A 26,705-nucleotide genomic window follows, 5' to 3' on the forward strand; every position below is an offset into this window, starting at 1 on the left:
GTTTTGTCGTCATTTTATTGTGCACCCTCGAGTAGATGCGACACCCTACCCCTGACACGAGTAAATTCACGAAAATATCGTCGTTCTAACAGTAAATTACACTTTCGACCTCGCTGTGGCGCGCTGGAAAAGAACACCGGGTGGTAAGCGAAAGGTGTCGCCAAAGGCGATTCGGTCAACAGGGTTAAAAGCCAACGCCGACATTATACACTACCTATGTAGAGCCCCATCCGCTGTCAGACGCCGACTCGTTAATCGTTTACCCAAAGAAGTCATAGACGCTTTTAGCGAGACAGCCGTTAATGTATATTCCGGCAATTTACCTATGACAGATGATCAGAGACTCGAGTTAAATCGCAAGAAAAGAGCTCTTCATACCCTATGTCAGAGACGCAGAGTTTCGCACGCTGGCAAGAGGAAAATATTGGCGCAAAGGGGTGGTATATTACCATTGTTGTTGCCTCTTTTAGCTCCAGTCGTAACAAACCTCGTATCAAGTGTGGTAGGGTCTATTACAGGCTCAAAATAACCACGCGATGTCCTCCTTTACTAAGATGGTGGTGCTACCTATCTTAGTAGGCAGCGTATTCCCGACTCGTACATTCCTCTCGTGACGAATGGTCAGGGTCTCGGGCAAGATACTCTCCTCTCTGGAAGGAAATGCTCTTTTAACGAAAGAAAGGCGAGACAATTTAGATGAAATGAGAAATGTTGTGTATGACGACGGTGGCGGACGAGTAGGGGATGTTGCGAATAGGGCGTCATCCGTGCGGTTAAACTACACGAGAAAATGTTGCGCTATAACGCCCTATTGGAAGACGCTCTAGATTTACAGTCGAGAGCCCGGCGTGTGGAAGGGGTAAACGTGAGTCGAGATGATACACATTTTCCCCGGAAGCCATTAAACGACGGTAGCGTAGCAACGACTGTAGCTCCTGTGGTTAAGCCGGGAGTAACAACATCGGGTTTAGATACCACGCTTTCTAAGGTTTTGACCGATTTACCTAAAACGTACAGACGAGATGCTAAAGATATTACCGACTTTATTAAAAACGATCCAGACTTGGGAGTGTTGGACAAAGGAACTTTGAGCTATAAGGGCTCGTCTCTGGGACCAGAGACCTTGCGCGACGTATTACATGAACTGACGAAAAAAAGGGGTAGTAAATACAACGAGGTAGCTGCTTTCCTGTCATCGAGAATGGCAGACACTGGTCGCGAGCACTGGCTATTAAAACAGGTTATACATCGAGGGGCTTACACTCCTGGGAAGTCACGGCGAAGGAAGAAGAAACGAAGTAATGAGGAAGGTTGGAGCTTGGACAATGCCGGAGGGCGGGAAAAGAAAGGGCGACACGGTGGGTCGACAATTATCGACAATAGCTGGAAAAGCTATTAAGCCTTACTGGCTGAAATGGTTGAAACGCATGTATTATGATGTATCGAGAGGTTTTGATTCACGGGTTGGCCTCTTAAGAAAATTATCGGAGGCTAGGCAACGAAAGGGGTCTGTCAAACCTACTCCTGCTCAGGTGACGGTTTGGTTAAAGAGACAGCCCGCTTACAGTCTACATAGGCCTCGCCCCGCCAAGCGCTTTCCTAGAACACCCTATTCCGCTACCATATGTAGAAAGGATCAGTTGTGGCAGGCTGATTTGTCTGACATGTCGCGTATTAGCAAAGTCAACGATGGTTACAAATTTATATTATGCGTTATAGACGTGTTCAGTAGATACGCGTTTGCCGAACCGCTCAAGGATAAAAAGGCTAAAACAGTGACCGTCGGTTTCAAAAGAATTCTGGACCGTGCTAAGCCTCGTATTTTCCATAGCTTAATGACTGATAAAGGTAGCGAATTTGTCAACAGTTGTTTTAAGCATCATATTAGGAATGTTCTGGGGAAATGTTTTTATACCAGTCAGAACGATGACGTGAAATGTTCCGTCGTGGAAAGATTTCAGAGAACTCTAAAGACCCGCATGTGGAGATACTTCAACACTGTATCGCGAACCTCGGTATGTCGGGTATTGGCTAAAATATTGAAAGCCTACAATAACGCATACCACACATCCATAGGGACGTAAGCCTAGCGGCGTGATAACTATTCTCGACGAGATAGCGGTATGGAAACCACAGCGCGGGCAGCAAACGCAGTCAAAGATTCCCCAAACGCGCGAGAAATACTTATTGCCGCAAACACCAGTCAGAATTTCGGACGAGTAAAGGGAATTTTGTTAAAGGTTACGAGGCCAATTGGACCAGGGAAATATTTTACGTGGTCAACAAAGTTAGATATAGGAAACCGACTGTCTATAAAATACTGCGACTACAATAGAAACGCTATAAAAGGAACATTTTACCGGGATGAGTTACAAGTCGGTCGAGCCAGAGGCGCACGGCAGAAAAAGTGTTAAAGAGAAGGGTCAATAAGACTATGGGTAAAAGAGAAATACTGGTTCGATGGAAGGGATACCCGAGCAAAGAATTCGACCAATGGCTACCAGAAAGTCACATGGTAGGGATTTCCTCAAAAAAGGGCTGACATGCATGAGGAAGCTACCACTACACACCATCCTGCTATGCGTGCTGATCGTTATGCTACCTGTCGCTGAAAGGTACCACATTGTCCAATCTAGCCGAGGATATAAAGAAGGTTGAAGAACCGTTGTTGGAATTACTGAAAGTATCGCTGTTCACGCTCGGTTCATACCCCTCCCCGCCCTTTAAGAAGTCGTAACAGCAACAGCTCTCGCCTGTCACCGAAGCGTCAGCGTATGGGAGAACAGCACCGGCGCATTATGAATAACGGCACGAAAGCGACAGATTTTTACATTACCCTACCAAGCGATGCCAGTCCGAAAACTCGACCGGATAATGTACAACACACCTACACGGTAGATTTACCATACCCCCTGAAGGTAAACAGAAAGGATAATTGGAGGGTTGGCGTTAGTACTGTACAGATACCCGTGACATGGCACAATTTACCCGTTCCTCATAACGCTTTCAGCTGGCGTATATGACTGTCCCCGTCCGTGAGAGAGTGTATAAGCAGGGCATGGTGAGAAAGGATAGATTCGGTTTAGAAACTAAATTTCTGGGGCAGATAATGTTGCCGCAAAGGAATTATCGATCGCGAGACTCTTAGATACCATGAATAGTTCCATCAACGCAGCGGTTGCAAGCGTGGCGTGAAGAATATCATAAACATAGCAATGCAGGGGGTGGTGTGGAAATCGATATAGAATTGATAATGCCTAAAGAGACTAGTAAATATGTGTACTCCCAGGACGATTTAGTCTACATGGCCTCAGGCTTTGTGGAAAGCGATTTCGAGGGGTCCAATGCTGAAGAGGTGAGACATGTTTTAGGCAATTGTGGCCCTAGATTCGACGTGTCTCCTTACTTGGCTTCCATGCTGGGTTTCACAACCGTAGTGCCCGAGGCAAGGGGCGACACCCATGTATGCGTACTCGACCCCAGAACGACCCCGTAGCGATCGTGTTCCAATTTCTCCAAAGAACAACTTTTCCACAATATGTACGTCTATGCCGACATTATAGATGACCAGATAGTTGGTCACGCCAATGGCCTCTGTTGACATTGATACCGTCAAAAGGAAAATGTTAAAAGATGTAGTATACGTGAGCAAAAAGAACCCTATTCAATATCTGTCTTTAAAATTTGACGAGATACGTTCTGTGACTATTCTTATAAGAGACGATCGCGGACGACCCGTATCATTTGCTAGCGGTCGGTCGGTGGTGATACTCCATTTTAAAAGCGAGGATAAACGTGTAAAGGGATGTACGGGAATCACATACCGGTATGCATGGGCAGGCATTATGGTCAAGGTGGTGCTGGACTCGGGGAATATTTTAGGCTATAGGTAGAATAGCGATGCCCCTGCTAAAGTCAACGGGTAAAATACTATTGAGGGAGGGAGCCAAGGCTGCTGCAGGTGTTGTGGGCGACGTGGTGACGGGTAGTGCAAAAGCGTCAGAAAGTATAAAACGACGTAGTAGCAGGGCGCTTAAAAGCACGGTGAAAGGTGTTTTGGGATTATTTCCATCGGGGACGTCGAGCCATAAGCGTAGACTCGTTAGTACGGGTACTCAGACACCTCGTAAAAAAATACGCCGTCTAAAAGAGAGAATTCTGGCTGTTAGATCCCTCCCAAGCAGAAAGAAGCGTAGGAGAAAGTCTAAGAGGCGTTTGGTATTTTAGTAGAGATATCGTACCATCCATCACGATGTCAAGGGATATGGAACACGCGCAATGTGGTAAAAGCGAACTGGATTTATTTTCATTACCAGGTATGGTTTCCACGATGACGGATTCACACTGGACCAAATATAGCCACGTTACAGGCCTCGGGCAGTTGGACGGCACCATAAGGTTTGATATCAATAACCCTATAAACAGCTACGTAGACTTGGCCGAATGTTACCTGAGAATTGTATGCGAATTTAAGACGACGGATGGTCGTGCTACAGTCGCTGACAATGTGATGAGCGCTGATGGGGAGACGGTGACTAGACATAGAGACGTGTGCGCCCCCGTGACAAATACTCTACATTCTCTATTTCGGAGGTGAGAGTAATAGCGGGCTCTAATCAACTAGAATTAACAGACAGTTTGGGTACATACCGTACACAGAGCGCACATAGAAACACTACTGAGCTGCGATAAATCGCCAAATAGACAACAATTTGGTAGCACAGAATTTCAGTAAAGATAAGGCAGGGTATTTTAATAACTTTTCTCTAGGCAATGAAGATTCCAACCCCCATTCGCTAAACGACGGCAAAATGTGTGCCCAGTAGGCCCTTAGAACTCGTTGGGAAATTACACTCTGATTTGTTCATGCAGCATAGATACCTCATAGACGGGTACCTTTAAAAATCGAATTGATAATGAGTCGAATAACTTCTATATGTTACACTCCACTACCGACGAGGCCGGTACTTTCGCATACCGGTTATGCTTGCCATATACTCTCAGCCAATTTCATGTCAGACAAGTAAGCGTAGCACCAGCTATTAGAGATAGCCATATTAGAGGTTTGACGCGTGGAAGTACCGTGAAATATCCCATAGCCCAGGTGAAAACTACGGCACACAACATTCCCCAAGGCCTGAGAGAATATAATTCCGAACATTTAATAATGGGTCACATTCCTAAAAGAATAGTACTCGGTCTCGTTGACAACGAATCCTTTGCGGGGGTTTCGAACAAAAATCCTTTTAATTTCCAGCCTTTTGGATTGACGGAAATAACGTTAAAGTAAACGGTCAGGAGGTAGGCAAAAGATGCCATACCGTCAATTTCGAACCCGACTCTACACGGATGTATCAGACATACCTAGAGCTGTTTAGAAATACAGGGGGTTTGGGGAGAAATTCCACGCTTACACAGTAACTCTCAAAGAGTTTTTAGACGGCACTACATTGTTTGTGTTCGATTTAACGACGATTTAGGTGCTGACATGTCACACGTGTATCCAAAGAGCTCTGGTAAGGTCGGCATAGAATTGAAATTTTCGCAATAACGCCCGAGCTCTGACGTTAGTGTATTATAGAGAGCTGGACAGCGTAATAGAATTTGACCACTTTAGAAATGCCGCTATACACTGGACGAGGCGAGGGACGAGTTACATATCCTTCTAAAATGTTGTACGGTCGAGATTTGGAATGGTCTGGTCGTAATGAGCCTTTCCTTAAAAACAACTATGGCGGCATAAGTAGCAGAGATACTTTGGAAGAGGTGTGTGGTAATAAAATAGTCGGGATGAAGAGACTGAAATATCCTATATTGTTTATTTGCAACACGGACAGAAAAAGTGAACCGGAAGTCACTGGCTCGCTTTAAAGCGTAGAGGCACCGGTAGATTACACATGCACGACTCGCACGGTATAGATTACACGCGAATATGGCCCGAATTTCACGATTTTGTGACAAAATACGGTCGTTTGCATTATTCCTACAACAGAGTTCGTGGTGCAAAGTCTATCGTCAGTAGCTTGCGGTCACCATTGTTTATATTTCGGTAGCTGGCGATCTCGAGGTATTTCTAACCCACGATATAGTTAGTCATTTCAGTAAAAGTAACACGCTTGCAAAGCGATTCCATGGTTTTCAGATGGTATGATAATGCCAAGAAGAATATACTCGAGAACTTTAAGAGCTATGGATTTTGACGAGGGAAAAATTAGGTTATTGATAGAGCTGTAGGAATGGTGTCGATTTTTTTCCCACGCCATCATCTCGTCGCGAAAACCGGTCTTACTAGGCAACCATACAAGGAGGTGTCAAGCCCGGCTTTTAGCTTACGCTGACAGGTACTCGCGCAGCAATAACGACTGTGTTTGATGTAATAGGTATAATTATGTCCAGGGCGGGATTTGACCCCTTACCGTCCAATGGCAGGACGAGGGGCCCTTAGGTCACACCCTATTCTTTTCGCGACGTAACGCTGATGGTGTCGAGAGTATCACGCACCCCAGCACGCAGTAAGTAGTTGAAGCCGTCTGCCGAGGCGAGGTTGTATATTTTGAGTGCTCCATTACAACGATGTCCTGCTGCTCGTTCCCGATTCAGTATAATGATCAGAGCGATGGAGAAAGATGTAAACTTTTCTTCAATAAGAAGGGAGAAGTATCGCCATCAAAGGACTCTGGAAGCGAAGACACCTTGTCTGTGGACAGGAAATATGGTATCCAACGTTTCAGCGATGATGATGTGGATTCAAAATTACCGTTTCGCAACAGGGAGAATGGAGGAGAAACGGTGATAGACAGATTCTTGGTACACGGAGACACATGGGGAACCTAGGAGGCTACTGACGGATTTAAGCCAGAATTACTGTTACGAAGCAATGCTCAGCTGCCACGCCAGGATGGTTTCTTTCCAGGAATGGCCAGAACAAATGGTTCAAAAAGGGAAGACAGCTAGCCCGAGAGGATTCTTTTATCACGGGCATGGCGGACAAGGTCGTATGTGCATGGTGTGGATTAAGACTATGGAAATGGTGTGCAGAAGACGACATAGACTTTGAACACAACAGGTTCAGCTCGTCGTGCGCATTTCTCAAAATCACGTGCCCCGTCAGGTTTGATACTGACATGAGAACTGTTTCGTAAACTGAGTTGCTTTGTGGATAGTAGAAATGTAGATGTGCATATTTACGAATAAAATTTGTGAAATGTTGTTTTTACTAGTCTCTGTTGTGTTTTATATAAAAGTGTTGACGTTGTCTACCTCGTGGGTATATTTTGGGGTGGTTTAAACAACGAGGGATCACGGTGTTCGCTAGCTGGTCTAGTATTGTAGAGAGCTTTACATAGACTGTCCGACTCAATATCTTCTTTGTTGTATTTGGTAGAATATAACCGCCTTCCGTGTTGTATTGTAGAGAGCTTTACATAAACTGGAGGGTGTGTTATTTTTGAGTGTCTTGTTACATTTGTTTTGCTGCCTAGTATTGTAGAGAGCTTTACATTGGCAGTACGACATTTACAGACCTCCTTCAAAATTATTATTCATTCCCACTTTGGGTTTACGACACTGACGTAAAGAACGTAACACTCGGTACCACTCTTGCTGCTTTGCCGTTTTCTACCTCACATTTTGTTTCATGTAGAATATCACTGTCTTACCGTCTTGTATTGTAGAGAGCTTTACACAGGCGGGTGGTCGTGGTGATTAAGAGTGTCTAGGTGTTTCTTGCGGTCTAGTATTGTAGAGAGCTTTACATAGACAGCACGAGATTCCCTAGCCTCCTTCAAAAACTCAAATATTATTGGCACGCTAATGGTGCATTTATGAGGTAAAAACGCGTCTGAGAGCAATTGAGAATTTAGCTTGACGGATGGATTCTTATGGTGGTCATTTTGGTCTGTGTGACGTCATTAGTAGATGTCATATGCGCGCGAACACACACACACACGTACATGCACGAACACGTACTAAACGACCATTACCCTTATTTGTGACAGTTCAATGACCACGGGGGCGGTGGGGTAGCCTAGTGGTTAAAGCGTTGGCTCGTCACGCCGAAGACCCGGGTTCGATTCCCCACATGGGCACAATGTGTTAAGCCCATTTCTGGTGTCCCCCGCCGTGATATTGCTGGAATATTGCTAAAAGCGGCGTAAAACTAAACTCAGTCAGTCAGTCAGTCAATGACCACGTGACGTCAATACCGTCGTTGTAGGGCGTGACGTCAGTGTGGTAGTATATTTTCGAGGTTGCGTCACCATCACGTGACGTCACTACCTTCGTTTGTAGGTCGTGACGTCACGAGACCTATCGTCGTGACACGTCATACGTGTATGACGTCAGTATGGTAGTATATTTTCGAGGTTGCGTCACCATCAAGTGACGTCACTACCTTCGTTTGTAGGTCGTGACGTCACGAGACCTATCGTCGTGACGTCATACGTGTATGACGTCAGTGTAGCAGCATATTTTCGGGGTTGCGTCACGTTACGTCACCTCGGAAATGTGCTGCTACCATACTACTCACACTGATGTTACAGAGGCCTTGCACAGAGCATGAACAATGATCCACAATCTCAGAGCAAGGTGTTTGATCACCCACACTGATGTTACAGAGGCCTTGCACCGAGCATGAACAATGATCTACATCATCAGGGCAAGATAGCCTTGAAGACAGTATGAGGAATGGCAGACATCGTCTGCCCTGAATCTACTCAGTGCTGCTCAACCAATACTGTTCAGTTTACTTACTCTTTCATTTTGATCGTTTTTGTGCCTCCTTCTGTAGTTTTCCAGAGGTTCGTCACCAGAGAATCAATGCACTTCTGCATCAGCGGTATCATCTGTAAACATATATTCCCCCATTCAGTCCGTTCTCCATTTAATCATTCCAGTCCAGTTCCCTCTACAAAACCTTCTTCATGTAAATTATAAAAAAACACATTTCTCATGGGCTAGGATACAGGGCAGTGATACAGGGCAGGGATCCAGGGCAGTGATACAGGGCAGGGATCCAGGACAGTGATCCAGGGCAGTGATACAGGGCAGTGATACAGGGCAGGGATCCAGGGCAAGGATACAGGGCAGGGATCCAGGGCAAGGATATAGGGCAGTGATACAGGGCAGGGATCCAGGTGGAAGATACAGGGCAGTGATACAGGGCAGGGATCCAGGTTGAAGATACAGGGCAGTGATACAGGGCAGGGATCCAGGGCAAGGATACAGGGCAGTGATACAGGGCAGGGATCCTGGGCAAGGATACAGGGCAGGGGTCGAGGGCAAGGATACAGGGCAGTGATACAGGGCAGGGATCCAGGTTGAAGATACAGGGCAGTGATACAGGACAGGGACCCAGGGTAATGATACAGGGCAGGGGTCCAGGGCAAGGATCCAGGGCAGGGATCCAGGGCAAGGATACAGGGCAGGGATCCAGGTTGAAGATACAGGGCAGGGATCCAGGGTAAGGATCCAGGGCAGGGATCTGAGTCAAGGATCCAGGGCAAGATCTACACACCATGAGGTCATGACATCAATGTGGGGATGACGAGGACATGTAAGACCTCCTTACCTCCCTCATCCTGACTCCTGTGAACGTGGGACTCAGGACGCCTCGGATGAACTTCCAGTGATCATCAGCCAAGAAAACCAGGGAATCCTTAAACAGTGGATCTCGTGGAAAGTTGGAGTGTTTCTGAAAGAATTTCACATATTACATTCAAATATTTTCTGCATAATGCTGAGGATTAAAGTTCATACATATGAAACAAGTATCAAACAGTTAGAAACAACGAATGCACAGTTACAGTTCAATAAGATGGAGCAACTCAGGGACTTTGCATTTGTCTTTTCTGTGTTCTACTGCTTGTTTTGTAGGAAAGGGGGACAGGGGGCACCTGCAATACACACTGAGAGAGATTACACTGTCAGATCCCAAGGCTAACCTATAGGGGAGGAGACCTTGCAAAACACCAGCCCAGAGTGGAGGGTTGAGAGATGGAACACACTGTCAGTTCCCAGGGCTTGTGTAGGTGGAGGGGCAGGAGACCTTGTACAACACCAGGTTAAAGTAGAGGTTTCAGAGATGGAATACACTGTCAGTTCCCATGGCTTGTGTAGGTCGAGGGACAGGGAACCTTGTACAACACCAGGTTAAAGTAGAGGTTTCAGAGATGGAATACACTGTCAGTTCCCAGGGCTTGTGTAGGTCGAGGGACAGGGAACCTTGTACAACACTAGGTTAATGTAGAGGGTTCAGAGTTGGAATACACTGTCAGTTCCCAGGCCTTGTGTAGGTGGAGGGACAGGAGACCTTGAACAACACCAGGTTAAAGTAGAGGGTTCAGAGTTGGAATACACTGTCAGTTCCCATGGCTTGTGTAGGTGGAGGACAGGAGACCTTGTACAACACCAGGTTAAAGTAGAGGGTTCAGAGTTGGCATACACTGTCAGTTCCCAGGGCTTGTGTAGGTGGAGGGACAGGAGACCTTGCACAACACCAGGTTAAAGTAGAGGGTTCAGAGTTGGAATACACTGTCAGTTCCCATGGCTTGTGTAGGTGGGGGACAGGGGACCTTGTACAACACCAGGTTAAAGTAGAGGGTTCAGAGATGGAATACACTGTCAGTTCCCAGGGCTTGTGTAGGTGGGGGATCAGGGCACCATGTATTAAAGTGGGACCACTGTCAGTGCTGGTTGTGAAGGAACTATCCCCGGAACCTTCGAGACTACTAACCCAAACTTTGCTCTTAGCTTCATTTTCAGTAGTCCAGAACTAAGTACTGTCATCTGGACTATAACAGATGAGGTAACTACACCCAGCAAGGGAGGTCTCCCCACTGGGAGTCAGTATATACATATTACTTACCGAGCGGTTTATGAATGATGGGAACTCCTTCACTGTGATCTGTTTGATCATGTCAATGTCAGCAAGGAGGTATATTGGTTGTCGCATATGGAAAAGACTGAAAGGAAATTAAGTTTTTGACCGTTATGTGTACCAAGCTAAAACAATGTGAGCAAGGTCACTAACAGCCCCAACTTTGGCTCTCAGCTCCAGCTGTACATCAGTCAATATTGACTTTTCTTGACAAAATAGAACATTTGTATCAAACTTTGCACTACACCTTTCCGAAAAACAAAGAAGCCAGTATCCAAATATGAAAAACATCAATTACATGATTGAAAAATGTTTGGTGGAACAAATTTGATTTGAGACTTTTTCTTGAGATGAAGAGATGTAATTTGTGATTAATGTTCATAAATTAGAAGTATCAAGATATAACTTTGTACTCTACCCCTATAGATATGGAGGGGATTTCCCCAAAATTGAAAACAATCCACTCGAACGTTTTTGGTTGAAAAGAAATTTCCTTTGGTATCGTTACCTTCCAAATGTGTAAATTAACGCTTTGAAAATTCAGGAAGTTGGGTCAGGCTCGCTGACTTGGTTGACACATGTCATCATATCCCAATTGCGTAGATCGATGCTTATGCTGTTGATCACTGTATTGTCTGGCCCAGACGTAAAAACTAAACTCACTCACTCACTCTTCCCCTTCACCTCAGATGTGCCCCTTCCTTGAATACCTTTAAATCCAGCTAAAGAACCATCTGTTTAAAAATCACTGAAAATGTTGTTCATCTATAAATTATGTATATGGGCTTAGAGCATGCCCTGTGCGACATGGAGTTCAGCCCCATATACAGGAACGAGCAGAAAAAATGCGACTTTTCACAGACGAGGTTTCAAAATTTATTTACTGATAAATTCAGTTATATTTTTTCATACATCCACTCTGGATACTGAAGTTTCCATTTATGCAAGTCAATAGTCCACCGTTTCTCTCGATGGACTGCTGAATATGGCGTCCCATGCTGTCAATCAAATTGTCTATAATCCTGGGGTAGGTCCACCCATATTTGACGGATGAGATTAGACCGCTCAACGACGCTCTTCAGTTCCAATTTTTCTATAATTTGTCCTTCATAATCTGCCACACATTTTCAATTGGGTTCAGGTCTGGTGATGCCGCTGGAAATTTCTGTAAGGTCACGTGACTCGTTTCAAACCAGTTACAGGTGTGTCTTGACATGTGTACAGGTGCATTGTCCTGTAAAAGTTTGAAAGGTATTCCACTCTGTCCTTTATGGGATTCCACTATGCCTTCTTGTATAAGTTGACAGTACTTGCATGAATCCATCCTTCCTGTAATAGTTAGTAGCGGCGTTACCCCGAGTTTGCCTATACCACCCCAAACCATGACACTGGGTGAGAACCTCGGAACCATTTTGCAGCTACGTCCACCTCTTGACCATCTCTTTCTAGTGATCCTATAAAACTGAAGCTTTGATTCGCCCTTAAAAATCACATTTGAAAAGTCTGTACCCTGCATTTCCTTGCACCACTCGAGCCTTTCCTCCTTATGTGCTGTGGTCATCAATGGAACTTTCTTCGGCACTCGCTTTGACATATCCAGATTGCTTTAAAGATCTTCTGATTGTTCATTGTGATACCTTAGGGGTTCCTTGACTTGACGCCTTCACAGCAAGCTATTTTGCAGACCAGTTTGGGTACGCCGCCGTGAGACACACGATACGTCGTCTGTCATTTGCCCCAAGAGTAGCACGATGTCCCGATCCAGCCTGTCGTCTGTCCCTAACCCTGCATCAAACTTCTTCAAATTTCGGAAAACAGAGGCCCGATGCAGTCCTGTCAGTTTTACAAGTCTAGTTACGGATGTAATATCTGCTTCAAAATATGCCAAGAGTCGATTTCTGTAGTTTTGTAACGTCATGGCAAAGTTTCGGTATCGTCTGCTAGCAACCAGGTCATGTGATCAAGCCATCCCTGAACCCAAAGGGAGATAATTCCATACCAACGAGGCAAGCTACTGGCCGCTAGAAACAATGTATTTCGGCTTTTTTGATAGTAGGATCGAGTCTACAAAATAAAGTTTTTGTCGCATTTATTCTGCTCGTTACTATATGTGTCCTTATTAGTTCTATTATCATTAAAAGTTTGTAACTAATTAGATATTGAAAGTGCTACTTACCCTACAACTTTGCCATATTTCTCAATCATGTCTTGATCATGTTTCGAAACAGATCCCTAAAATGGAAAGCATTTGTAACATGAACATGTCTACCAAAAATGTAAAGAAGCTTATCTCATTCAGTCATAGGAAATGTGACAAAGATGGTCAACTAAACCCACGACTAGACACGCTACAGTGTCTTCTGAAGAGACCTTTCATTTCTCGGTACTTTGTTCATTATGCTCTACCCACAGCTAGCCATTTCATGTTGTCACAATGGTGTCACAACATTATGCGTTCGTCGTTATTCTGTGGATTCCCATTAGTGTTGTCACGACATTGTGGCCTGACGTTGCTCGTCAATTTGCATGTTGTTTTGGTTGTAAGTTTTTGAAGCTGTAGCTGAATAGAGAAGAAAGAATCTCAAAGTGAAAAGATTTACAGAAAACTCTATTGTGACACCAAGCTATAAGAAACATTGTTATAATGTTGTGAGGAGGCCAAAGCATAACGTTTCCTCAACGTTGTGACATAAGGTTATACAAGAAGACAAAGTCATCAATATCCCCCGCAATAGCAAAATACTCTTCATGATTACGTCAAATATTTAGGTGTGTATAAAGAAAAGTGGAAGGAGACTATTGAAAGGTTTTTAAAGTTATGCTCCAGAAAGGAGCACTATCACCAATTTCAGTCTATGTCAAACTTGTTGCCATGGAAACGCCAAAAATATTTTATTCAGAATTTCAAAACTACCAAAAGGCACCAGTACACCAACAGATCTATCTATGTGCCAAGTTTGGTGAAGAAATAGCGAACGGTTTTAGAGTTCTGCTCTGGAAAAGAGCACTATCACTAATTTCATTCAAAGTCGAACTTGTTGCCATGGAAATGCCAAAAATATTTTATTCAGAATTCCAAAACTACCAAATGGCACCAGTACACCACCAGATCTATCTATGTGCCAAGTTTGGTGAAGAAATAGTGAATGGTTTTAGAGTTCTGCTCCAGAAAAGAGCACTACCACTAATTTCATTTTAAGTCAAACTGGTTGCCATGGAAAGGCCAAAAATATTTTATTCAGAATTTCAAAACTACCAAAAGGCACCTGTACACCACCAGATATATCTATGTGCCAAGTTTGGTGAAGAAATATTGATCGGTTTTAGACAAAAAAGACAAATGTGCACACGGACGGACGGACGGACGGACGGACGCACGCACGCATGCACAGAGTCCATTTTAATACCCCCCGCAAAACGCGTTGCGGGGGATAAAAATGACGTAATACTAACCTCGTCACAGCGTTGTGTCATGCCATAACTAATCTACAACCTTCCCAAACCACTGAGAAATGTTCTGTGTCAGCTGGGTAAACATCAACTTTTCAAAACTTTAGGATATGAGAAAATTGGATTTTATAAATCTATACTATGTATCTACATTGATATTATACATCTCTTTGAACAGTTCTGGTCAGCTGTTTTGTGCTTGGATAGGTGAAAAAATATAGATGTATAGATCTGTGTTGCACTGTGTTTTATTGATATTTCTACAGTATAGGTACAACCTTTGATACTTCACTGAGGTTAGGATGTGCAACCACAGGGCTCATCAACTTATGCTGAAATATGCTTTCTTTGTACGTTTCAATTCTCTGCAAATTTGGTACACATCTTTAATAACTTTGGATCAGTCTATATCTTTTATATAATAAGGTGTGAACATCTTCACTGTGTTCTTTGATTCACTGTCTTTGCTACATCCGGGATTCATTGTGTTCTTTACATCTGCATTCATTGTGTTCTTTACACCTGTATTCATTGTGTTCTTTACATCGGTTTTCACTGTGTTCTTTACACCTGTATTCATTGTGTTCTTTACATCTGTATTCATTGTGTTCTTTACATCTGTATTCATTGTGTTCTTTACATCTGTATTCATTATGTTCTTTACATCTGTATTCATTATGTTCTTTATATCTGTGTTCATTATGTTCTTTACATCTGTATTCATTGTGTTCTTTACATCTGTTTTCATTGTGTTCTTTACATCTGTATTCATTGTGTTCTTTACATCTGTATTCATTGTGTTCTTTATATCTGTGTTCATTATGTTCTTTACATCTGTATTCATTGTGTTCTTTACATCTGTTTTCATTATGTTCTTTACATCTGTATTCATTGTGTTCTTTACATCTGTTTTCATTGTGTTCTTTACATCTGTATTCATTGTGTTCTTTACATCTGTATTCATTGTGTTCTTTATATCTGTGTTCATTATGTTCTTTACATCTGTATTCATTGTGTTCTTTACATCTGTTTTCATTGTGTTCTTTACATCTGTATTCATTGTGTTCTTTACATCTGTATTCATTGTGTTCTTTATATCTGTGTTCATTATGTTCTTTACATCTGTATTCATTGTGTTCTTTACATCTGTTTTCATTGTGTTCTTTACATCTGTATTCATTGTGTTCTTTACATCTGTATTCATTATGTTCTTTACATCTGTATTCATTGTGTTCTTTACATCTGTATTCATTGTGTTCTTTACATCTGTATTCATTGTGTTCTTTACATCTGTTTTCATTGTGTTCTTTACATCTGTATTCATTATGTTCTTTACATCTGTATTCATTGTGTTCTTTATATCTGTGTTCATTATGTTCTTTACATCTGTATTCATTGTGTTCTTTACATCTGTTTTCATTGTGTTCTTTACATCTGTATTCATTATGTTCTTTACATCTGTATTCATTATGTTCTTTACACCTGTATTCATTGTGTTCTTTACATCTGTATTCATTGTGTTCTTTACATCTGTTTTCATTGTGTTCTTTACACCTGTTTTCATTGTGTTCTTTACACCTGTATTCATTGTGTTCTTTACATCTGTATTCATTATGTTCTTTACACCTGTATTCATTGTGTTCTTTACACCTGTATTCATTGTGTTCTTTACATCTGTATTCATTGTGTTCTTTACACCTGTATTCATTGTGTTCTTTACACCTGTATTCATTGTGTTCTTTACATCTGTATTCATTGTGTCCTTTACATCTGTATTCATTATGTTCTTTACATCTGTATTCATTGTGTTCTTTACATCTGTATTCATTGTGTTCTTTACATCTGTATTCATTGTGTTCTTTACATCTGTTTTCATTGTGTTCTTTACACCTGTTTTCATTGTGTTCTTTACACCTGTATTCATTATGTTCTTTACATCTGTATTCATTGTGTTCTTTACATCTGTATTCATTGTGTTCTTTACATCTGTATTCATTGTGTTCTTTACATCTGTATTCATTGTGTTCTTTACACCTGTATTCATTGTGTTCTTTATATCTGTGTTCATTGTGTTCTTTACATCTGTATTCATTGTGTTCTTTACATCTGTTTTCATTGTGTTCTTTACATCTGTATTCATTATGTTCTTTACATCTGTATTCATTATGTTCTTTACACCTGTATTCATTGTGTTCTTTACATCTGTATTCATTGTGTTCTTTACATCTGTATTCATTGTGTTCTTTACATCTGTTTTCATTGTGTTCTTACACCTGTTTTCATTGTGTTCTTTACACCTGTATTCATTCTGTTCTTTACATCTGTATTCATTATGTTCTTTACACCTGTATTCATTGTGTTCTTTACATCTGTATTCATTGTGTTCTTTACATCTGTATTCATTGTGTTCTTTACACCTGTATTCATTGTGTTCTTTACACCTGTATTCATTGTGTTCTTTACATCTGTATTCATTGTGTCCTTTACATCTGTATTCATTATGTTCTTTACATCTGTATTCATTGTGTTCTTTACATCTGTATTCATTGTGTTCTTTACATCTGTATTCATTGTGTTCTTTACATCTGTTTTCATTGTGTTCTTTACACCTGTTTTCATTGTGTTCTTTACACCTGTATTCATTATGTTCTTAACATCTGTATTCATTGTGTTCTTTACATCTGTATTCATTGTGTTCTTTACATCTGTATTCATTGTGTTCTTTACATCTGTATTCATTGTGTTCTTTACACCTGTATTCATTGTGTTCTTTACATCTGTATTCACTGTGTTCTTTACATCTGTATTCATTGTGTTCTTTACATCTGTATTCATAGTGTTCTTTACACCTGTATTCATTGTGTTCTTTACATCTGGTTTCATTGTGTTCTTTACACCTGTATTCATTGTGTTCTTTACATCTGTATTCATTGTGTTCTTTACATCTGTATTCATTGTGTTCTTTACATCTGTTTTCATTGTGTTCTTTACACCTGTATTCATTGTGTTCTTTACGTCTGTTTTCATTGTGTTCTTTACATCTGTATTCATTGTTCTTTACACCTGTATTCATTGTTCTTTACATCTGTATTCATTATGTTCTTTACATCTGTATTCATTGTGTTCTTTACATCTGTATTCATTGTGTTCTTTACCCCTGTATTCATTATGTTCTTTACATCTGTATTCATTGTGTTCTACACACCTGCTTTCATTGTGTTCTCTACACCTGTATGCATTGTGTTTTTAAGATCTGTATTCATTGTGTTCTTTACACCTGTATTCATTGAGTTCTTTACACCTGTATTCATAGTGTTCTGTACATCTGTGTTCATTGTGTTCTTTACACCTGTATTCATTGTGTCCTTTACACCTGTATTCATTGTGTTCTTTACACCTGTATTCATTGTGTTCTTTACATCTGTATTCATTGTGTTCTTTACATCTGTATTCATTGAGTTCTTTACACCTGTATTCATTGTGTTCTTTACATCTGTATTCATTGTGTTCTTTACATCTGTATTCATTGTGTTCTTTACACCTGGATTCATTGTGTTCTTTACATCTGGATTCATTGTGTTCTTTACATCTGGGATTCTACTGGGATATTCTTATAAGTGAAAGGTGATATTGCTGTTAAAACTAGATGGGCAGTGCTGCACCTCAGCTAAAAAGATTATAATTGTCACTTAATGACTATTACTGTGTATATCATGGCTTGGCACCTGTTCACCATGACATGTATACCATATCAAAAGCCACTGTCAAACAGTTCTGAAACAGTATATCTCCTGTCACAGATCTACAAAGCACAAAATCAAAAGATGTTGGTTTAGCTTACAGATTTCTTGATTCCACTAATTGCTCCAAATATTCCTGGATTTGGCCCTGGAATTCCCAACTTCTTGAAGAACCCATGAGTTGAGGTGGCATACCTGAAACAAAGGAAGGTTGTGCCGTGTGACTGTGGATCACATAGTGAATGAACAATGTGAGTGAGCTGTGTGAGTGGTCTATGTGAGTGGGTGGACTGTGGGTGAGTGAGTGGACTGTGTGTGTGAGTGCACTATGTTAGTGGGTTGACTGTGTGAGTGAGTGGACTGTGAGTGTGGACTGTGTGAGTGAATTGTGTGAGTGGGTGGACTGTGTGAGTTTGTGGACTGTGTGGGTAGACTGTGTGAGCAGACTGTGTAATTAAGTGGACTGTGTAAGTGGTTGGACAGTGTAAGTGGACTGTGTGAGTGGAATGTGTGATTCAGTGGAATGTGTGAGTGGGTGGACTGTGTGAGTGGACTGTGTGACTGAGTGGGTTGACTGTGTGAGTGAGTGGACTGTGTGAGTGAATGGACTGTGTGGAGTGGAGTGGACTGTGTGAGTGAGTGAGTGGAGTGGGTGGACTGTGAGTGAGTGGACTGTGTGAGTGAGTGGACTGTCTTGAGAGTGAGTGGACTGGGTGATTGAGTGGACTGTGTGTGAGTGGGTGGACTGTGTGGAGAGTGGGTGGACTGTGTGAGTGGGTGGACTGTGTGAGTGAGTGGACAGTGTGAGTGGGAGGACTGTGTGAGTGAGTGGACTGTGTGAGTGAGTGGACTGTGCGAGTGGGTGGACTGTGCGAGTGGGTGGACTGTGCGAGTGGGTGGACTGCGAGTGAGTGGACTGTGCGGAGTGGACTGGAGTGGACTGTGCAAGTGAGTGAACTGTGCGAGTGGGTGGACTGTGCAAGTGGGTGGACTGTGCGAGTGGGTGGAATGTGTGAGTGAGTGGACTGTGTGAATGGACTGTGTGAGTGGATTGTGAGTGAGAGGCCTGTGTGAGTGGACTGTGTATGAGTGTGTGGACAGTGTGAGTGAGTCGACTTTGTGTGTGGACTGTGTGAGTGGGTGGAATGTGTGAGTGAGTGATCTGCGAGAGTGGACTTTTTGATTGGTGGACTGTATTAGTGAGAGATGAACTGTGTGGGTGGGTGATCTGTAAGAGTGGTAAGTGTGAGGGTGTGTGTGTGTGTGTGTGTGTGTGTGTGTGTGTGTGTGTGTGTGTGTGTGTGTGTGTGTGTGTGGTGGTTTATGAAGTCCTGTGGTAGTCACAATGATTGTAACAAAATGTGTATTTATTGCATAACTGGGTAATATCGCCTGCCAATAGAAAGGGAAGTCAATATGAATTGGTGTAGTATGATATTAGAGTTATGTCCCTTAGTTTGTCGTCTGCTCAGCTAGCAATATTTCACCAAAGTATTCCAAAAGGAAGATGAAATGGAATGTTAAAATATCTTTTGTCGTTTATAAGGTATATATATCTGTTAATGCAATTTAGTTTCATCCATATGAAGTATATATAAATGGGTATGAGACTTACAAAATTGGCTATGAGTCATTTTACTGGTTGACTCATGCTCTAAAACAGGTAACAATGTAACCAGTAGTTTAAGTATTTTCCTTGGATCTCGTGGGTACGGATTGTCAACCACAATCTGAAAATTAGTAATATCTGTTAAAGACGCTGTGGCTGAATTTATGATTTAAATCCTTGCTATATAATTGAAATATTAAGAGGTATCTACTCTACAGTGGGACAGTGAACGTACAGTAGGTTTATCTTGAGCACGAGATATGAATTTACGTATCGCAAGTCTCGGCTAAGCACGAGTTTGCCTAAGGCCTAGTTTCGACATTGCACAAGACTTCATAACATAATTCCTGGGTCACTCCACAGCGAGTATTGAGGTCTCCGTTGAGATGACAACGGATAATTGAAGTGACAATCACACCATTTTGATTTTTGTATCTTGATATACCAGCAGTTTTACTTCACAATTTAGGTGAAATTACGACTGATGCAATGACGAGTAGATTGTCTTTGTGTCAATGAACTTACTTGTACATCAGAACAACAGCCCCGACTCCGACAAGGACGACCTTGTAACCTGTTGGCAGTTCGACAACTAACTTATACCCCTCTCCTGTCTTCTCTTTTATGATGTCCACTGTCTCTGGCGACAACAACCTCTCCATCGTCGACGACAACCTGTCCATTGCTCACAATTTCCTCAAACTTTCCTGTGATGTAAACAAAGGCAACAGTAGAAAACGGCACGACCATAAAGGTAGAAACCTCGTGTACAAAACGGCAATCGATTTAACCCTCGCGCAGCATCGGGACTTTATGTGCTCTCCTACTATATTAACAGATACTATATACCACAATCCCTTTGTGCAACAGGTCCATATTTGGACCCCTGATTAGAGTTATATTTAACAGCGAAACAGGAGTGCGCAGAATCAAAATAATAACATCATCGCCCAATCATTTCAGCTTTCGTATACTGTGTGATTCGTTGAGTGACCATATATGGTGAGATTGTGAAGTGAAGACTTCTCGACTGGTTCATTTTCAAGCGAATATTTATTATACTTAAAACCATACTGTCATGGCGAATAATTCAGTGTTAGGAAAGAGTTTAATGTTATTTAACCTAATTTACAACAACGTAAAAATGTTCTCGAAACCCCCACCGGGTGTATTTAACTCCTAACAGCATGTCTGGCGAATCCTGTTGCGTTATAGTTTAGATAAACAGCGATGATAGGAGCTTGCCGTCTAGTTACCCGTTGCCCTGAACTCACCCTGGCAGCGATAACGACTTTTTCAAAATTGCCACTGTTCACTCATGAGTCAATTTCTACATATAGGTATTACATGTACTGTAAACTGATGAAATATTCTGATAAACTAATGTGTCACCGTGTATGGCAACTAAATATACCATAGAATACACTGTAAAAAATTCCCACGTAAATTTACGACGAAATAACTGGCAGCATGGTTGCCAAACTTTTGTCGTGAATTAACATTCGAAATGTAAATTGTAATTTACAGTGATTCCGTAATTTAACAGATATTCTGTAAATTTACGACGAAATAACTGGCAGCATGGTTGCCAAACATTTGTCGTGGATAAACATTCCAAATGTAATTTGCAATTCACAGTCTTTCTGTAAATTAACATTAATTCTGTATTTCAACATGAAAAGGAAAACACTAAAACTACACGAATTTATTGAAATACATAGAACATGACAAAGAAGGAAGGTTTGCGAATTTTTATTATTACATCTGGAACAATAAGGTGTGTTAAATAGTGTAATTAACACCATGAAAGAAAAGTTAAATCATGCAAACAGCAATTAAGTCTTAGTGCATCATCATTTAGTTATGAGCCATAAAGTCTAGTGATTTAAATCTCAACATGATGTACTCAATACAAATGCAAACAAACAGCCTGTTTGCAATATATGAAAGCTAATTTCTCTAATAGCAGTAATTTAGTATGATTGTAGGCAACTAGCCTGTTTGCATGGTATGCAAACTAATGTCACTAACAGTTGCATAACTCAATACCAACACAATTGCAACAGATTCATTTATAGAAACATATTATGTCCACTGTTTCAATGAACAATTTAACTCTAAATGCATCTTTATGCATTCTTGCACACCATCAGAGCCATGTCAAAACTAAGATAATTATAATGCTGTCTCACTTGCAATGAATTTTTTTTACATGAAACGTGCTGCTCACCAGATATTTTCCATTATACCTGACAATTCTGAAACCATCATTTAAGAAAATGTTGATGATACAAATGTGTCATAGTTCTAAATAGTCTCATAAACATAAAGCTCTCTTCAGACAAGAGGTTCATGGGTGGACAGACAAGACACTATGCCAAAAACTCACTTTGACCTGAGGTGCCACTAAAAACAAACTTACAATAACTGGTTCACAATAACTTTGGAAAACTTCCACCAAATAAATTGTACATGAATCACCATGTCCTTTCAGTCAAGTGAGATAACAGTAACAACAGTCACAGTTCACAATTTAACAGGTAGTCCATTCAAAATTCGCCATTTGGTTGATAAGTCGCAGAACCTTGGCATTTACACTTCCAGCACAACTAGATTTCCTTTTTCGGTCACTCTTGCTGCCCCTGTCTGGGTTGATTCCAACGAAACATCTGAAAGTAAACCAAATAGTCTGTGTGTGTTATTTCATAGAAACAATAACCATGAAGCAGATTCAGTGAAGATAAGCATAAAATACTAATACTTCTATTGAGTGCAAGCTGAAAACCCTGACCACAAAAGTTGACTTGGACTTGCCAAGGATCAATGACACTGAATAAAGAAATGGCCCACAATACCTTTAGCTATCTCGGTACTAGTTAGTAGGGTGGTGCTACTATCAAATGAATAATAGAAGCAGTGATTATCATTGGATATTATTTTCCATTTGTTCAGATGGAATAGGAAAAGAAATCTAGTAGTAAAAACTTTCTTTTTAAACCATTGAAATGTGTCAAACATGGAAAAGGTTCACAGGTTATGTTCTGACAAATGTATTGAATGAATTATTGAATCTATTATGATTATATTTTGGAAATTAACTAAACAAACAATTTCAATTGTGTGCAAAATTTCATCCAGAAATATTGAACAGTCGTTATCCTACAAACAAAATGTGACAGATGAGACAGACATTCTTAGATCCCTCCCAACTTTGTGACGGGATAAAAATAGATAACTTATTTCCCTTAGCCACTACAATATAAAATGAACATCAATCCAAATTTCAGAATGATCTCTAAAAACATTAACTTTTGAGATCAAAGAAATTTTTATGAGAAAAAACAAATCTCATTCCTTTACAGTCTGCTTCCTCAGGCAGATTTTAGTAGTAGAGCCACAAAGTCAAATACAGTACCGGGCTTGATTTAAGAGGTGTTAACCAACTTCAGGGGTGGAAATAACTTTAAAATTGCTAGTGTACTCCGGTACAGTGGCACAAGCAAAAATCACTTGCCCTGATAATTTTTCCACTATACCAGCTGTTTTCTTGTTGATTTTTTACTTAAAGAACATAATTAACATTGGAAAGTCAACTGGACACTGGTACAGTGTGACATACAATTTTGCTTGCCCGACAGAAAAAAACACTGGACTCGGGCGTCGGGCAATGGGTTATTTCCACCCCTGTACTTGCACCAGGTGCAACCTAAGAAAAAACAACTAGTTGCACCAGCCTAATTCCAGTTGCACTGCTTTTAGTGCAATAGTAATGAAAGAAATATACTATTGAATTGTTCAAAGTTTACATAATGACATAATTATGTTTGTAATGTTAGACAAATAACTAGGTTGCACATTGCAATATTGGGTTGCACCAGTGCAAGTAACTACGCACTAAATCAAGCCCTGCAGTACACTTTCATCTATAACAAGCAACGTTTTCATATAAGCTATTTGAATCACCCAATACTGAAATTTTGTAGTGAAATAATCACGAAAAGCAATAATTGGCAAGTGATACTCACCTTTGTATGAATTCTAAGGTAGCTGATGCTCCATGTTGGTACTGAATGTTCAGAATGTAAAAAAGAGAGCAAACAGGGCACTCAGGGATGTTATAAAGCTTGTCAAGTCAGACATCACCACCACTCTGTCAACCACAATCCTGAACTTTTGGCCTCCATAACACTCCTGCCTGTAACATGAATGATACATGCAAATATATGTTTCTTTTCTATTCGTTATGTTCTAAACTTTGATACAGACATTCTACCAGAGTACAAAATTAGTTTAGAAATTTTGTTTATCTGAGAACTCAGGGTAAAGACTCAAGAGTGACTGTGTATCCCTTAGATACGTGCTTTTTCTTGAATCAAGCGCTAAGAGAGAGCTTTTGCCCCAAACTGGGTTATTGCTGTACAAGCTATATTACTCATCTCACACAAAATTTACCAGAGCAAACTATCCGTGGCAAGCCATCTGTGTCTGCAGCTTCAACTTCAGCTCTGGTAGACGTGTCCTGAAAGGTACATGTATAACAATATATTCAGTACCAAAGCAACACATGAAGTTCATAAACATCTATCCTTTTCAGCATGTTATTAAATACATCTTGCTGCAGCTACTACACTGTGAAAAGACACTAAGCTTTTGTTCTTGGATAGGAGGCTGGTTTTCATTGGTAAGGTTGGACATGTTACCCATTATTGTTCTCTAAAATAAATATCATGACAAGGTTATTCCCCAAACACCCAAAATTGTAAAACGACTAATAACTAAGAAGTTCTAAGTTCTTACATCAACTGTCAAGAAAAGTTGTTCTTCCTTCTCTGAGAAGTACTTCATGATAGCAAGGATATTAGCAGGTAGCCAAGCAATAACACTGTCCTTTGCACTTTGAGCTTTAGCCTCTTTGATGATTTCATCAGCTTCTTTACAAATACCAGATTCTTCTGTTTTAAAAAACTTGTTCAGTCTGTGAGCTTTCTTAGAAAAAGCTTCGCAGATTGTGTTTCTGATATCCAGCCCAACCAGTAGCTTGAAATGGAGAAACAGACCCCTCTCTGTGAATAAAAATGGCCATTTAGACAACAGATCCCTGACGCTTTCTCCTTCATTGATATTGTATCTCTGTAAGCTGTATGTATCACGAAGTTGAGTTTCTTTCATCTCCCAATCATGATCCTTTGGATTCTGATTGTTGTACTTTCTGCACATGTCTTCTCTAATTTCTTCCAAACTTTCTGCTGTATCGCTGTTCAAACTTGGTGAAAAGTTAATGCATCCATAAGAATCAACTTTCTTCTTTGACGTTTCTCCCACAACTTGGACTTCCTGAGAATCATTTCTTTTCCCACTTGATTCTCCTACGTCACTTGTCTTCACACCCATCTTCACTCCCATTGGTCTATTCAGATTGTCATTTCTGTTAAGGAGCTGCTTTGCAAATAAATCATATCCTGTACCTACAACAATATCTTCTATCCTATCCTCTAGACTCTTTGGAAACCTCTGTACAATTCTCTTTGCAATGACACTGAACTGTGTTTTTGTCGCATGAAAGGTCCTCTCTCTGATTTCATCAACAATGATTCTCACCAGTTTTCTCCTGGCATCAGGCATTAGTCTTTTCCCTCTCTGCAATGGATCTGGTGGAGGAAAGAAAGAGCATATCGTTAACAGGGTATATAAATTTCCTAATTTGAAGCAGAAGAAAATTTAAAAATATATAAAAACACATTTCACTGACAACTTACTCACCATAATAAAATGACTGCTGACCAATCTAGTCTTCGAACATGAGTTGAATACAACTTTGATAATGAGCATTAGCAACATGATGGAATCTGACCTGTTATATCTCTGCCCATTTTGGTCCATGGAATATCAACCTTGTAAGCCCAGTTTGGATCTGTGTTGGTGCTGTTCTCAAAGAATATCTGGCTTGGTGACCCTAAACTGCTTAAAGGAGACATCGATGCTGTTCCAGAAACAGGACTTGAAGGTTCAAATTGAGATGAGGACCTTTTTGCAAGTTGAACATTCACTTGCCCACCTTAAAAAAAACCAATACAAATTCAGTATGTATTAGTACAATTATATGAATGCAACTTAACTGAAGCAATTGTAAGAAACTTCTACTAGTTCTAGCTTCATCTGGCTTTATTGTCAGCCACCGTAAACAAAATGGTTTATTGTAATGAAATAATATATAATAATATATTAAAAATATACAATCTACAATACATATAGGGCTCAAACATTCACTTAACTGACATATACATTAGTTATCCACTAAATCATAATGCTTTTGAGAGAATTTATTGTAAAGAATAAACAAGATTTTGGCTCAGTATGTCAGCTCGCCATAAGAAAAGAAAACCAGGCAAGTCATGCCATGGGCATTCCATTTGTCAACCCCTGTGGAAAACAATACTGGGGCACAATATCTAAACACAGATGAAAAAGATCAACAAGAAAATGTGCTCGACTTACCAGATGTGAGGATTTTCCTTATCTGGATAGGCTTCAAAAACCCCTCAAGATCTTGCTCCTGTAGAAGTCCTATATCATCAACAGTTTCTACACCCAATGACATTAATCTTCCCATTAATGACTGCAGCAACGTGTCATCAATATTGGGTAAAGTGTTCATTATTTCTTCAGTAAGTCCATCAGTGGGATCAGCCATTATTTCTCTAGACTGTGTTTCAAAGAAATGTAAGTTTCACCGAAAGCTGTATATTCACTGAGGGGATGTAGATCTGCAAGTTCAGATGTATTAACACATACAATTGAAAATGTTTCAAATATCAGAGCACAAAGGCCAAGTGTTGGAACAGGAAGAGACTTTCCAAGATGCAATAGAAAGAAAACAGTTGAGTCCCTGACAAGAATCCCTTTGATATAGCCTTCTCTTCTAATATGACTGTCAATTCCTGCAAATGATAGCACCAATACCATGCCAGTCTCATATTTTATTCCTCTGTACACAAGTTTATTGGAAATAATGGTGTTCATCCCAGTAAAA

At 40.7% G+C, this 26,705-nt stretch overlaps 2 protein-coding genes across 2 annotated transcripts in view; both read right to left on the reverse strand.

Annotated features, from left to right (window-relative positions):
• The window catches only part of LOC124271110 (cytochrome P450 3A24-like), a 46,368-nt gene extending 25,875 nt beyond the window's left edge, over nt 1–20,493 (reverse strand). The window contains exons 1-6 of the mRNA XM_046706177.1: nt 20,201–20,493; nt 18,168–18,261; nt 13,053–13,108; nt 10,865–10,961; nt 9,569–9,691; nt 8,752–8,843 (exon numbers count right to left, since the gene is read on the reverse strand). Of these exons, the coding sequence (XP_046562133.1) occupies nt 8,752–8,843; nt 9,569–9,691; nt 10,865–10,961; nt 13,053–13,108; nt 18,168–18,261; nt 20,201–20,358 (620 nt within the window). The 5' untranslated portion in view covers nt 20,359–20,493. The remainder of the gene's footprint in view (nt 1–8,751; nt 8,844–9,568; nt 9,692–10,864; nt 10,962–13,052; nt 13,109–18,167; nt 18,262–20,200) is intronic.
• Nucleotides 20,494–24,460: 3,967 nt separating this feature from the next.
• Nucleotides 24,461–26,366, reverse strand: LOC124271107. Its single transcript, XM_046706175.1, has 3 exons — nt 26,171–26,366; nt 25,527–25,730; nt 24,461–25,323 (listed from the first exon to the last, which is right to left on the reverse strand). The coding sequence occupies exons 1-3, from the start codon at nt 26,364–26,366 to the stop codon at nt 24,461–24,463; spliced, it is 1,263 nt and encodes a 420-aa protein (XP_046562131.1).
• Nucleotides 26,367–26,705: the final 339 nt, after the last annotated feature.

Source organism: Haliotis rubra, unplaced genomic scaffold (assembly GCF_003918875.1).
Source record: "Haliotis rubra isolate DU_JTF1 unplaced genomic scaffold, ASM391887v1 Scf1572, whole genome shotgun sequence".
NCBI lineage: Eukaryota > Metazoa > Mollusca > Gastropoda > Lepetellida > Haliotidae > Haliotis > Haliotis rubra.

Coding starts and splice junctions, on each gene's coding strand:
- LOC124271107 (XM_046706175.1), bottom strand. CDS start 26,366: ATGGCTGATCCCACTGATGGACTTACTGAAGAAATAATGAACACTTTA. Junction 25,731..26,170: donor AAGGAAAATCCTCACATCTG/GTAAGTCGAGCA, acceptor GTTTTTTTTAAG/GTGGGCAAGTGAATGTTCAA. Junction 25,324..25,526: donor AATGGGCAGAGATATAACAG/GTCAGATTCCAT, acceptor TTCCTCCACCAG/ATCCATTGCAGAGAGGGAAA.